General features: G+C 43.7%; 1 protein-coding gene across 7 annotated transcripts in view; it reads left to right on the top strand.

Annotated features, from left to right (window-relative positions):
* Positions 1 to 14,859, top strand: part of usp34 (ubiquitin specific peptidase 34) — a 161,262-nt gene that overhangs the window by 39,533 nt on the left and 106,870 nt on the right. For all 7 annotated transcript variants that reach the window (XM_061984359.1, XM_061984364.1, XM_061984361.1 and 4 more), the window contains exons 14-15: positions 10,731 to 11,488; positions 11,556 to 11,770. In XM_061984359.1, the coding sequence (XP_061840343.1) occupies positions 10,731 to 11,488; positions 11,556 to 11,770 (973 nt within the window). The remainder of the gene's footprint in view (positions 1 to 10,730; positions 11,489 to 11,555; positions 11,771 to 14,859) is intronic.

Below are 14,859 nucleotides of genomic sequence, written 5' to 3' on the forward strand. Positions count from 1 at the left end.
GGCTCTTTGAAGGGTCATAAAATCAAAACCGGAGCAGGTATCAAAACTCTTTCGCCAACTTTTAATCAGAAGGGTTCAATCTCTCTCCTGTGTTAGTTTGAAGCCGAAACAACAAACGCGCTCAGAGGAGATAATGTTTGAAGAAAGGTGACCGGTTTTTACAAAAATGTTGTTTTGAAGGGGGAATAGCAAACTTCCTGTTGATTTTTGCTGGGGGTTGTCAATTTATGAAATGTAGGTCTAAGTGAGACCTACATAGAGGTTTTTGTTTCATGTCTCTCCGACCTTCCCAGTGGGAGTTACAGGCAGTTTTGTCATTTTTTTCTTCCGAGGAGCAGTTTTTTTCTGCGTTTTATTCAAAAATTGCGCTAGAGCGCAATTTTGAGATTTGGGGTTAGGTTTTTTTTTTAGATTGCAATTTTTGCCAGTCCTGATGTGTGTGTTCAGTTCGGTGAGTTTTGAAGCGTGTTAAGGGGGTCAAATTACAGCTCAAAGAGGCAAAAGTGACTGTTTTTAGTACATTTTTGTCTTGAAGGGGGAATTGCCAACTTCCTGTTGATTTTTGCCCGAGGAAATTAAATAATGAAAAGTAGGGCTAAGTGAGCCCTACATAGAGGTTTTTGTTTCATGTCTCTACAACATTCGTACTGGGAGTTATAAGCAGTTTTCTTTCTAGGGGGCGCTAGAGCGCAATTTTGAGTTTTGGGGTTCGTTTTTTTTAATTAAAAGACAATTTTCGCAGGTCCTGATGTGTGGGTCAAATATGGTGAGTTTTGAAGCATGTTAAGTGGGTCAAATTAGTGCTCAAAGAGGCGGCGGAATAATAATAAAACCTTAGAAAAACAATAGGTCCTTATGTCCCATTGCAAAAGGACTCCCGTTGGGATTCCTTTTACTATGGGCCATGCGGGCCCAATAATATGATAGAGATCCACTGATATGGTTTTTTTAGGGCCGATACTGATATCGACTCTTAGTACAAAAGCCAAAAGCAGTGAGGTTGTCACGTTGTGTAAATGGTAAATAAAAAGAGAATACAACAAATCCTTTTCAACTTATCTTCAATTGAATAGACGGCAAAGACAAGATACTTAATGTTCAGACTCGGGATGTCCCGATCCAGGTTTTTGCACTTCCGATCCGATACCGATATTGTTTTTGCATATCCGATACTGACCGATACCGATACTGGCCTATCCAAGCATGTATTAAAGTTTAAAGTTATTTAGCCTACTTATCTAATCCATCATTATTATTATCATTCAAATATTACAATTACAATATAAACAAAACTATTATCAAAATGACACCATAGCCGAATTCAAACCTAATCAAGATGAACATAGTAGATTTAAGCATAACAAAACAGAATAAACTACAAATGTAGAAACACTTTTTTTACAATGGAGTTCAGGGTGCGCATCGCACAGTCAACCAGCACGGAACTCTAACTAAAAAGATGATGGTCATGTTGACTTAAGTCTTTGCATTTTACCGTTGAGTGGATAATTTACGATGAAAGAAGATATTGTGCGTCGATACTGCGTCAGTCTGTCGCCATCTTCTGCCAGCCACAACAGAAGCAGCTGATTGTTTGCACCTGCGCTGATTGGAGGAGCGGCAGCCATTCCAGAGGGCACTTCAAGTCAGCTGACACGTCATCTTTAAATAGTGTCATCTGTGACGTGGGCTAGGGATGTCCCGATCCAGGTTTTTGCACTTCTGATCCGATACCGATATTGTTTTTGCATTTCCGATCCGATACCGATACATACCGATACTGGCCTATCCGAGCATGTATTAAAGTTTAAAGTTATTTAGCCTACTTAGTTGTCAGAATCACGTTGAAAAGGGTTTTAGTACTCTTGATAACAACTAGCCAGCTGAATTAGGGGAGTTTGAATAATACACAATGGTTGGTAACAAGAAACTGACCTGTTTATTCAAGGATAAGCACAAAATAGACAAAATTATACATGACAAACAGAAATGGCATCATTGAAACTAGGGCTGGGCGATATGGCCTTTTTTTAATATTGCGATATTTTAAGGCCATATTGCGATACACGATATATATCTCGATATTTTGCCTTAGCCTTGAATGAACACTTGATGCATATAATCACAGCAGTATGATGATTCTATGTGTTTTGATTGATTGATTGAGACTTTTATTAGTAGGTTGCACAGTGAAGTACATATTCCGTACAATTGACCACTAAATGGTAACACCCCGATAAGTTTTTCAACTTGTTTAAGTCGGGGTCCACTTAAATTGATTCATGATACAGATATATACTATCAGATATATACTATCATCATAATACAGTCATCACACAAGATAATCACATTGAATTATTTACATTATTTATAATCCAGGGTGTGGAGGGGGGCGCCGGATGTAAGTGTCAAAAAGACAGCCAAAAGAGTTTGATATGAGAAGAAATCTAAAGTTAAAATATAGGGTAGAAATGCACCCATTTGCAGGAAATGTAGTCTTGATTTTCAACATTTTCTTTCAAGGCTTGCATGTCTACATTAAAACATTCTTCTTCATACTGCATTAATATATGCTACTTTTAAACTTTCATGCAGAGAAGGAAATCACAACTAAAAAAATCACTAATTTTTTCATACGGTGTTGATGTGGAAATTTTTGCCTCAGCATTTTGATGGTGTGGACGTGTGGCACCGAATGGAGATAAGCGTCTCGACAGACGTCGCAATATTTGAACAATGATGACGAAAACTGTTTCCTCTGTCGTGTCCGTGTGTCGAAAATTGTTACGCGCTTATTTTTTCATTTGATTTTGTGCGTGGCATAGATTTGCCTTGCGCAGAGGACGTTTGAGCGGTGCGTAATTGCACAGGCGAGCACCTTAGAGGGAGCGTTGCTCGCACGGCTGCGCTAGCATCACAGCTAACGTTAGCCATGCTGCTACCTCTCTGCTCGGGGAGGACGTATACGTATGTGACGTATGACGTGACAGTATGTGACGTGTGTAAGAAGGTGCGCTTGCTGTCTGTGAGAGGGAGACACAGGAAAGAGTGAGAAGAGCCTGTCGTGTAATGCCAGCAGCTAAAAGCAACTGTGTGAGAATCCACAGACCTGTGGATGTGTTGAAGGTGTGCTGGAAAATGCGGAACGGAAATTACGGAGCAGCAGAAAAGTGGAATGTATTATTTAAATCGGTGCGTTGGATAACACAGACCGGAGTTTTTTTTTTAAACTGGATCTGGATCGGCATTTTCCCATGCCTTGCCGATATGCAATTTTTGGCAAATATCGGCAGCCGATCCGATCCAAATATCGGATCGAGACATCCCTAGTTCAGACTGACAAACTTTGTTATTTTTTGCAAATAATCATGAACTTAGAATTTAATTGCAGCAACACATTGCAAAAAAGGCATTTTTACCAGTGTGTTACATGGCCTTTCCTTTTAACAACACTCGGTAAAGGTTTGGGAACTGAGGAGACACATTTTTGAAGTGGAATTATTTCCCATTTTTGCTTGATGTACAGCTTAAGTTGTTCAACAGTCCGGGGTCTCCGTTGTGCTATTTTAGGCTTCATAATGCGCCACATTTTTTTTTTTTTCAATGGGAGACAGGTCTGGACTACAGGCAGGCCAGTCTAGTACCCACACTTTTTTACTATGAAGCCACGCTGTTGTAACACGTGCAGAGTTTAGTTTAGTTTATCATTTCTTCGGTCAGTGGTCAACAAATTAAACAAACAGTTTTACATAAACAAACAGTTGTACATTCATAAATTGAAAATGTTGCAGACCGAACACTTAATGCACCTAACCCTATAAACAATGTCAAATACAAGCTGAGCTTCCAAAAATTTGAATTGAAGTCTCAACGATCGTCACACACACACTGGGTGTGGTGAAATTGGTTCCTCTGCATTCGACCCATCCCCTTGTTCACCCCCTGGGAGGTGAGGGGAGCAGTGAGCAGCGCTTGAGAATCATTTTTGGTGATTTAACCCCCAATTCCAACCCTTGATGCTGGGTGCCGAGCATGGAGGCAATGGGTCCCATTTTTATAGTCTTTGGTATGACTCGGCCGAGGTTTGGCTTGGTATTGTCTTGCTGAAATAAGCAGGGGCGTCCATGATAACGTTGCTTGGATGGCAACATATGTTGCTCCAAAAGCTGTATGCACCTTTCAGCATTAATGGTGCCTTCACAGATGTGTAAGTTACCCATGTCTTGGGCACTAATACACCCCCATACCATCACACGTGCTGCCTTTTACACTTTGCATCCATAACAATCCGGATGGTTCTTTTCCTCTTTGGTCCGGAATACACGACGTCCACAGTTTCCAAAAACAATTTGAAATGAGGACTCGTCAGACCACAGAACACTTTTCCACTTTGCATCAGTCCATCTTAGATGAGCTCGGGCCCAGCAAAGCCGGCGCCGTTTCTGGGTGTTGTTGATAAATGGCTTTCGCTTTGCTTAGTACAGTTTTAATTTGCACACACAGATGTAGCGATGAACTGTCGTTACTGACAGTGGTTTTCTGAAGTGTTCCTGAGCCCATGTGGTGATATCCTTTACACACTGATGTCGCTTTTTGACGCAGTACCGCCTGAGGGATCGAAGGTGTGTAATATCATGGCTTACGTGCAGTGATTTCTCCAGATTCTCTGAACCTTTTGATGATATTACGGAGCGTAGATGGTGAATTCCATAAATTCCTTGCAATAGCTGCTTGAGAAATGTTGTTCTTAAACTATTTGCTCAGGCATTTGTTGACAAAGTGGTGACCCTCGCCCCGTCCTTGTTTGTGAACGACTGAGCATTTCATGGAAGCTGCTTTTATACCCAATCATGGCACCCACCTGTTCCCAATTAGCCTGTTCACCTGTGGGATGTTCCAAATAAGTCTTTGATGAGCCTTCCTCAACTTTATCACTCTTTTTTGCCACTTGTGCCAGCTTTTTGGAAACATGTTGCAGGCATCAAATTCCAAATGAGCTAATATTTGCAATAAATAACAAAGTTTCTGAGTTCGAACTTTAATATCTGGTGGGGCGGTATAGCTCGGTTCAGTGTTTCCCACAGGACAGGCATCTATTTGTGGTGGTGTGGTCGGGGGGTGGCGGCGGCAGCGGCGATGACCAAGAAGAACGCGGAGTTGGAATATAATTACAACATTTTGTGTACATATTTATATACAGATTTGAACAATTAGTGATTCACTGAAATATATTTATTAATTGTGGTTCTTACAAAAAATATATCTTATAAAATATAAAAGCTAAAATGTCTTTTAAAGCTCTGCCCCTTTAATTAGTGAATACTAAATATTTTAACTTTAGCCTACTACTACAACCATATTATTTACCAGCAACATGAAGTGAAACAGAGGCAGAGGTGTCCTGCCACAGTCAGTCAACCTCCTCCTCCTCCTCCTGCTGCTGCTGAACAGGCCTACCTCCTCTCCAAGTCGAGCCCTTTTCGGCCGTTGAAAATATTTTTCTATACTCATCTGTGTGAAGGAGTGAACATCCAACATTAGAATGTATTACTAACGAGCAGAAGCGCTCTATGTACAGTACCTTAAGCGGCAGCAGCTCAACACATGCAGGGTTCAACGTTAAGGTTTTTTTCTACTTGCCTGACTTCTCAAATCTACTTGCCCCAATATTTTTACTTGTCCTGCCTAGGTTTTTTTCTGGCTGTGTAGTGCTCATGGCTTATATCTTACTAAAATTCTTCCCGTTGACTATTTACAACACTACACAGTATTTATTATTGGCATTGCATACATGTAAAATTAAATGCTATTTCACATTATTTGACCAGTAGCAGTTACACTCATCTGAACAGGTCAGCCACCTGTTTAAAGCCCGATCACAGTTGAAATCTTGAAATGAAGGGCCTTTAATGGCCAAAACATTAACCTGGACAACATTTTAACAGCTGCTTGGCTCAGATTTTATTCTTTTCATTGCATTCACATGCTGCAGTGGACAGTGGACAATTTAGCTTCAGTCCACGTGTGTTTATTGACAACAGGGTTATAACCTGGACACGTTAGCTCGTCGGTATGGTAACGGGTGACTGTTACTACGTGCGTCTGCCCGGCCCCAGAGTCAAACAGCGGCGGTGTTAATGAAGCAGCGTCAGACTGCTCACCGTCAGTGAAACGCTCGGTGAAATCGCGGATTAACGTTAAATATATGACGAGCCGCGAGCGATGCAGCTATAACCTATCTACTAGAGATGCGCGGTTTGCGGGCACAACCGCGGAGTCCGCGGATTATCCGCGGATCGGGCGGATGAAATTAAAAAAAATTAGATTTTATCCGCGGGTCGGGTCGGGCGGTTGAAATAAAAAAAAATTAGATTTTAAATAGATTCAGGCGGGTGGCAGTTAAACCAATTGGGAAATATATATACATAGTTAAATGTTGTTACCCACATACGAAAAACGAGCAGGCACCTGCTGCATATGCCACAACAGAAGAAAAAAAAAAGAAGAGATGGACACTTTTACGGAGCGGAGAAGGCCCCCGACGCCTCGCCGGGGTCCGGGACCGAGGCCCCTTCCCCCGAGAGGGCCCCACCGGGATCCGTAGCTGAGGCGATCCGCGAGAAGGGCCCGACGCACGTCCAGGGTCATCACCGCGCCCACCGCACCGACACCCCGCCTCGTCCGCCTTCGCCGCGGCCGGCGTCACGCGCAGCAGGTAAGCAGCTTACCTGCCCGCCACCCCCGTGGCCGGGGGCTCGTAACAGGGGTCACTCCGCGCGCTCTGCGCGCGCAGCATACCTGCCCGCCACCCCTGTTGCCGGGGGCGCGTAACAGGGGTCACTCCGCGCGCAGTGCGCTCAGGAAAGGGGTGGGGTTCACCCTGGTTGATATAGACAGCAGGACGGTGGCCATGGACGTCGGAACCCGCTAAGGAGTGTGTAACAACCCACCTGCCGAATCAACTAGCCCTGAAAATGGATGGCGCTGGAGCGTCGGGCCCATATACCCGGCCGTCGCCGGCAGCGAGACGCGCTTGGAGGTGCGCTCAGCGCGGCTCCCATATGATTGCGCACTGGTGTGCGTCTGGGTCGTGACAGCGTGGCACGCGAATGTCTCTGCTGCATTGGATCAGTCTCCTTTCTTTAACAGGCAAAAGCTTTATAACCTCACTAATGCCTTGCATCGTCTATATTAGATATATAACAACGGGCGGGTGCGGGCGGATGGCGGGCGGGTGCGGTTCTGATCAAATGTTACATCGGGTGGATGGCGGATGGTTGACGACTTTCTGATGCGGTTGCGGATGAAATAATTGCCTATCCGCGCATCTCTACTATCTACCTATAACCTATATTACCCTCGTATTTTGATCCCGTCCCGTCCGTCTGTCCCTCTTCTTCTTCTTCTTCTTCTTCTGGCCCACCAGGTGAATTAAGTGCTATTGGCGGAGTTACAATGCATAGTAGGCTACCGCCACCTACTGCACCGGAGTTGTAACTACAAGCAACATTCACAGACAGTCCCATTGCTTTTATGAGCGGTCGAGCGAGTCAAAAGGCGAAAAATCCATTTGTGGCGGACGTAATTCTTTCGTGGCGGGCCGCCACAAATAAATTAATGTGTGGGAAACACTGATATATACACATTGATATATACAGTATATAATTTATATGTATTTATTTTGCTGTTTTTGTTTACATGTTAAAGGTGTTTTAATGAATATACATGCATGTTTAACATATAGATTCCTTTCTTTCATGAAGACAAGAATATAAGTTGGTGTATTACCTGATTCTGATGACTTGCGTTGATTGTAATCAGACAGTAGTGCTGATAACGTCCACGTTTTCAAATGGGGGAGAAGAAAAGTTCCTCCTTTCTGTCTAATACCACATGAAAGTGGTGGGTTTTTGGCATCCTATTTGTCCAGCTTCCATATTCGTTTTTATACACTTTACAAGAAATACATTGGCGGCAAACTCCGTAGCTTGCTAGCTTGTTTGCGCTGGCTTTCGGAGACTCTTGTTTTGAAAGCGCAGGCGCGATGGAGCGGCACTTTTATTGTGAAGACAGGAACTGTGCAGTCAGTCTTTAGGCTTTTGACGGGAAGTACGGTTGAAATAAAAAAGTATCTTTTTTCCTTCACACTTTTGATTGATTGATTGGAACTTTTATTAGTAGATTGCACAGTACAGTACATATTCCGTACAATTGACCACTAAATGGTAACACCCCAATAAGTTTTTCAACTTGTTTAAGTCAGGTCATGTGACCGCCTGGCTCTGTTTGATTGGTCCAACGTCACCAGTGACTGCATCTGATTGGTGGAACGGAGTGAACATCACCAGTGACTATATTTGTGGAAACGCAGGCACTATGAAGGTCTGTCTGACAGACCAAAACAAACAAAGCGTGCATTAACAGATCGATAAAAATTAGTAGCGAGTAGCGAGCTGAATGTAGATAAAAGTAGCGGAGTAAAAGTAGCGTTTCTTCTCTATAAATATACTCAAGTAAAAGTAAAAGTATGTTGCATTAAAACTACTCTTAGAAGTACAATTTATCCCAAAAGTTACTCAAGTAGATGTAACGGAGTAAATGTAGCGCGTTACTACCCACCTCTGTAAATAACAAAGTTTCTGAGTTCGAACGTTAAATATCTTGTCTTTGCAGTCTATTCAATTGAATATAAGTTGAAAAGGATTTGTTGTATTGTCTTTTTATTTACCATTTACTAGAGATGCGCGGATAGGCAATTATTTCATCCGCAACCGCATCAGAAAGTCGTCAACCATCCGCCATCCACCCGATGTAACATTTGATCAGAACCGCACCCGCCCGCACCCGCCCGTTGTTATATATCTAATATAGACGATGCAAGGCATTAGTGAGGTTATAAAGCTTTTGCCTGTTAAAGAAAGGAGACTGATCCAATGCAGCACAGACATTCGCGTGCCACGCTGTCACGACCCAGACGCACACCAGTGCGCAATCATATGGGAGCCGCGCTGAGCGCACCTCCAAGCGCGTCTCGCTGCCGGCGACGACCGGGTATGGGCCCGACGCTCCAGCGCCATCCATTTTCAGGGCTCGTTGATTCGGCAGGTGGGTTGTTACACACTCCTTAGCGGGTTCCGACTTCCATGGCCACCGTCCTGCTGTCTATATCAACCAGGGTGAGCCCCACCCCTTTCGTGAGCGCACTGCGCGCGCAGTGACCCCTGTTACGCGCCCCCGGCAACAGGGGTGGCAGGCAGGTAAGCTGCGCGGGCGGAGCGCGCGGAGTGACCCCTGTTACGAGCCCCCGGCCACGGGGGTGGCGGGCAGGTAAGCTGCTTACCTGCTGCGCGTGACGCCGGCCGCGGCGAAGGCGGACGAGGCGGGGTGTCGGTGCGGTGGTGACCCTGGACGTGTGTCGGGCCCTTCTCGCGGATCGCCTCAGCCACGGCTCCCGGTGGGGCCCTCTCGGGGGAAGGGGCCTCGGTCCCGGACCCCGGCGAGGCGTCCCTTCTCCGCTCCGTAAAAGTGTCCATCTCTTTTTCTTTTTTTTCTTCTGTTGTGGCATATGCAGCAGGTGCCTGCTCGTTTTTCGTATGTGGGTAACAACATTTAACTATGTATATATATTTCCCAATTGGTTTAACTGCCACCCGCCTGAATCTATTTAAAATCTAATTTTTTTTTATTTCAACCGCCCGACCCGACCCGCGGATAAAATCTAATTTTTTTTAATTTCATCCGCCCGATCCGCGGATAATCCGCGGACTCCGCGGTTGTGTCCGCAAACCGCGCATCTCTAATATATATATATATATATATATATATATATATATATATATATATATATATATATACTAGAGATGCGCGGATAGGCAATTATTTCATCCGCAACCGCATCACAAAAGTAGTCAACCATCCGCATCCACCCGAACTAACATTTAATCAAAACCGCACCCGCCCTCGTATGTGTGTGTGTGTGTGTGAGAATGTGTCTGTCTTTGTCATCTTACTTGTTACATAATTGTGCCATTTGTCCCTCGTTAGTGGGACCTGAGTGGGGTGGGAGGGTGGTTTGGGTTTTAAGGGAAAGGGTGTGAATCATTTACTGACTTTAAAATTGTACTTGTTTTGAAAATGCCAATAAAAAAAGTTAAAAAAAAAAAAGAAACGCACCCGCCCGTTGTTGTATATCTAATATAGACGATGCAAGGCATTAGTGAGGTTATAAAGCTTTTGCCTGTTAAAGAAAGGAGACTGATCCAATGCAGCAGAGACATTCAATGCGTGCCACGCTGTCACGGCCCAGACATCATCTGGGAGCCGCGCTGAGCGCACCGGCCTCCAAGCGCGCCCGCGCCACTCAAACTGCTGCAGGCAGCTGCGTTCTATCTTGTTTTAACAACCTGTGGCACTCTTCTGGGATCGCGGCGGACGAAAATGCTCATGCTCAGGGTGTTTGTGGAGGTTCGGGGTTTTGCACAAATGTGATGCACCATGTTAGATGTCCCGGACTCCGCGGTTGTGCCCGCAAACCGCGCATCTCTACCATTTACACAACGTGACAAGTTCACTGCTTTTGGGTTTTGTAACAAAATGAGAAGAGTCAACACTGCTACACGTAGAAATGCAAAATATCGGTGTCGATAATCAGTGGCTTGCTAATGCATAATCATCCAATGGCAGTTGTTGTTGTTGTTGTTGTTGTTTGACTGTCTTGTGGTGGTTGTCAGGAGTCCATGCAGGGCAGCTCTGACGAGACGGCCAACAGCGTGGAGGAGGGCAGCAGCGGGCCGGGCAGCACCAGCGGCCGCAGCGACGCCACCAGCAACGAGGCCGCCTCCAGCAGAGTCAGCCAATCAGCCGGCAGCCCCGGCAGCGAGCTGCACTCGGACGACATGGCAGACAGCGAGGCCCTGAAGGAGGAGGAGGAGGAGGAAGACGAGGAAGACGAGGAGGAGGAGGAGGATGACGATGAGGAGGAAGAGGAGGACGATGACGAGGAGGAGGAGGAGGATGATGAGGCGCATGTTGAAGACGGCCAGCAGAAAGATCCCCGGGACCAAGTAGAGTCGAGGAAGAGGAAGGCGGGCGAGGCTCTCGGTGAAGGCTCCTGCCTAGGGGCGGGGCCTAGTGGAGCCTGTGGCGGGGCCAAACCCAAAGTTCTCTCCTTCAGCCCGGAGACGTCCGCCATCATGGCTACGGCGGCGTCAACGTCACTGGAGAGTTGCATGAGGATGATGGACGTGTGCCCGACGCCGTCGTCCGCTCGACTCGACGACCCCGAGCGCCCCCAGGGGCCGGACGGAAGCCCCTCCCGGGTGGCCCAGGGCCCTCAGGAGCCCCCCTGCATCTCCCGGCCTGCAGACTTCCTCGGAGAGGCCATGGGCGGCGAGCTCTTCACCTGTCGTCGTTTCATCGGCCCTCAGCATCATCACCCCCACCACCATCACCACCACCACCATCACCACCACCACCATCACCATGAAGGGTAAGTCTTCCTCACCAGACTCTTTCGGAGGTCTTTTCTCTCCTTCCTGACAACCCCCCCCTCACAGGCCCATGGTGGAGGACATGCTGAGTGCCGATGACGTCAGCTGCAGCAGCTCCCAGGTCAGCGCCAAGTCCGAGAAGAACATGGCCGACTTTGACGGCGAGGAGTCGGGCTGCGAGGAGGAGCTGGTCCAGATCAACTCCCACGCCGAGCTGAGCTCCCACCTCCAGCAGCACCTCCCCAACCTGGCCTCCATCTACCACGAGCACCTGGGGCAAGGTGAGGTTCTCTTTTTGCACTTTGTTCAGGGACAGCTGCAGTCTGCTTTTGATGTTGTTCAGTGCCAGTTGGCTCAGTTGAGACTAGTACTAAACGCAGAGAATTCTAAGGATATTATTTACAAATGTTAAACGTCTACCACTGAACATTCCAAAGATATCAGCTGCTCTAAAGGTTGAACTTCAAATGGTCACGACTTAGAAGTCATTGGTGAGAACTTGTCTTTTAAATCTCACATTAAAAAACTTGTGGCTAAACTTCAAATGAAAGTCTTTAGAAACTAGTCCTGTTTGTACAAACCCCGTTTCCATATGAGTTGGGAAATTGTGTTAGATGTAAATATAAACGGAATACAATGATTTGCAAATCCTTTTCAACCCATATTCAGTTGAATGCACTACAAAGACAACATATTTGATGTTCAAACTCATAAACTTTTCTTTTTTTTTTTGCAAATAATTAACTTAGAATTTCATGGCTGCAACACGTGACAAAGTAGTTGGGAAAGGGCATGTTCACCACTGTGTTACATCACCTTTTCTTTTAACAACACTCAATAAACGATTGGGAACTGAGGAAACTAATTGTTGAAACTTTGAAAGTGGAATTCTTTCCCATTCTTGTTTTATGTAGAGCTTCAGGCGTTCAACAGTCCGGAAAATGGGAATTCCTGGAATTTTTTGGAACTTGAAAAAAATGATAGTTTGAATGTGCAGGATGAGTGGAATATGTTGAAGGTGGAATGGTTTGAATAGGTTGAAAAATGTGGAAACGGTGTAAGTTTGAAAAATGGCCAATTCAATTTATATAGGAAAAATGTCCCGGAAAACCTGGAATTCTGGGAAATCTGGGATTTTTTTTTACAATTGTTGCAAGGGAGGACACAATTCCCGAACAGGCTGAATATTTTGAAGTTGGAACGGTTTGAATCAAGGGGAAAAAAATGTGGGAGTTGTGGAACTTTGAAAAATGGCCCCTTTTTTTTCAATAGGAATTTTATGGAAATTTGGGAATTTCGGGAAAAAAGGGAATTTTTTGAAAAATGCTAAAACAAAAAACAAAAATAGAATGTTGTGAATGAGTTCAAATGGTTGGTGTTGGAATTTTTCATATCGATCGAGAAATGAAGTATTAACATTATAATTGAGAAATGGTATTACGGAATTCCTGGAATCTCTGGAAAACCGGGAATTTTTCCAGTTCCAGTTTGTTTTTTGTCCTGATTAAGAGGAATGTTTTGACATTCGAACGGTTGAAGTGGGTGGAAAAATGTGGAAGGAGTTGTCGACAGAAAAAAGGGCTTGAAAAAAATGGGAATTCCTGGAATTTTTTTGAACTTGAAAAAATGATAGTTTGAATGTGCAGGATGAGTGGAATATGTTGAAGGTGGAATGGTTTCAATAGGTTGAAAAATGTGGAAACGGTGTAAGTTTGAAAAATGGCCAATTCAATTTATATGGGGAAAAATGTCCCGGAAAACCTGGAATTCTGGGAAATCTGGGATTTTTTTTTTTACAATTGTTGAAAGGGAGCACACAATTCCTGAACAGGCTGAATATTTTGAAATTGGAAAGGTTTGAATAGGATTAAAAATGTGGGAGTTGTGGAACTTTGAAAAATGTCCCTTTCTTTTCAATGGGAATTTTATGGAAATTTGGGAATTTCGGGAAAAAAGGGAATTTTTTGAAAAATGCTAAAACAAAAAACAAAAATAGAATGTTGTGAATGAGTTCAAATGGTTGGTGTTGGAATTTTTCATATCGATCGAGAAATGAAGTATTAACATTATAATTGAGAAATGGTATTACGGAATTCCTGGAATCTCTGGAAAACCGGGAATTTTTCCAGTTCCAGTTTGTTTTTTGTCCTGATTAAGAGGAATGTTTTGACATTCGAACGGTTGAAGTGGGTGGAAAAATGTGGAAGGAGTTGTCGACAGAAAAAAGGGCTTGAAAAAAATGGGAATTCCTGGAATTTTTTTGAACTTGAAAAAATGATAGTTTGAATATGCAGGATGAGTGGAATATGTTGAAGGTGGAATGGTTTCAATAGGTTGAAAAATGTGGAAACGGTGTAAGTTTGAAAAATGGCCAATTCAATTTATATGGGGAAAAATGTCCCGGAAAACCTGGAATTCTGGGAAATCTGGGATTATTTTTTTTACAATTGTTGAAAGGGAGCACACAATTCCTGAACAGGCTGAATATTTTGAAATTGGAAAGGTTTGAATAGGATTAAAAATGTGGGAGTTGTGGAACTTTGAAAAATGTCCCTTTCTTTTCAATGGGAATTTTATGGAAATTTGGGAATTTCGGGAAAAAAGGGAATTTTTTGAAAAATGCTAAAACAAAAAACAAAAATAGAATGTTGTGAATGAGTTCAAATGGTTGGTGTTGGAATTTTTCATATCGATCGAGAAATGAAGTATTAACATTATAATTGAGAAATGGTATTACGGAATTCCTGGAATCTCTGGAAAACCGGGAATTTTTCCAGTTCCAGTTTGTTTTTTGTCCTGATTAAGAGGAATGTTTTGACATTCGAACGGTTGAAGTGGGTGGAAAAATGTGGAAGGAGTTGTCGACAGAAAAAAGGGCTTGAAAAAAATGGGAATTCCTGGAATTTTTTTGAACTTGAAAAAATGATAGTTTGAATATGCAGGATGAGTGGAATATGTTGAAGGTGGAATGGTTTCAATAGGTTGAAAAATGTGGAAACGGTGTAAGTTTGAAAAATGGCCAATTCAATTTATATGGGGAAAAATGTCCCGGAAAACCTGGAATTCTGGGAAATCTGGGATTATTTTTTTTACAATTGTTGAAAGGGAGCACACAATTCCTGAACAGGCTGAATATTTTGAAATTGGAAAGGTTTGAATAGGATTAAAAATGTGGGAGTTGTGGAACTTTGAAAAATGTCCCTTTCTTTTCAATGGGAATTTTATGGAAATTTGGGAATTTCGGGAAAAAAGGGAATTTTTTGAAAAATGCTAAAACAAAAAACAAAAATAGAATGTTGTGAATGAGTTCAAATGGTTGGTGTTGGAATTTTTCATATCGATCGAGAAATGAAGTATTAACATTATAATT

This window comes from Nerophis lumbriciformis, linkage group LG25 (genome assembly GCF_033978685.3).
Source record: "Nerophis lumbriciformis linkage group LG25, RoL_Nlum_v2.1, whole genome shotgun sequence".
NCBI lineage: Eukaryota > Metazoa > Chordata > Actinopteri > Syngnathiformes > Syngnathidae > Nerophis > Nerophis lumbriciformis.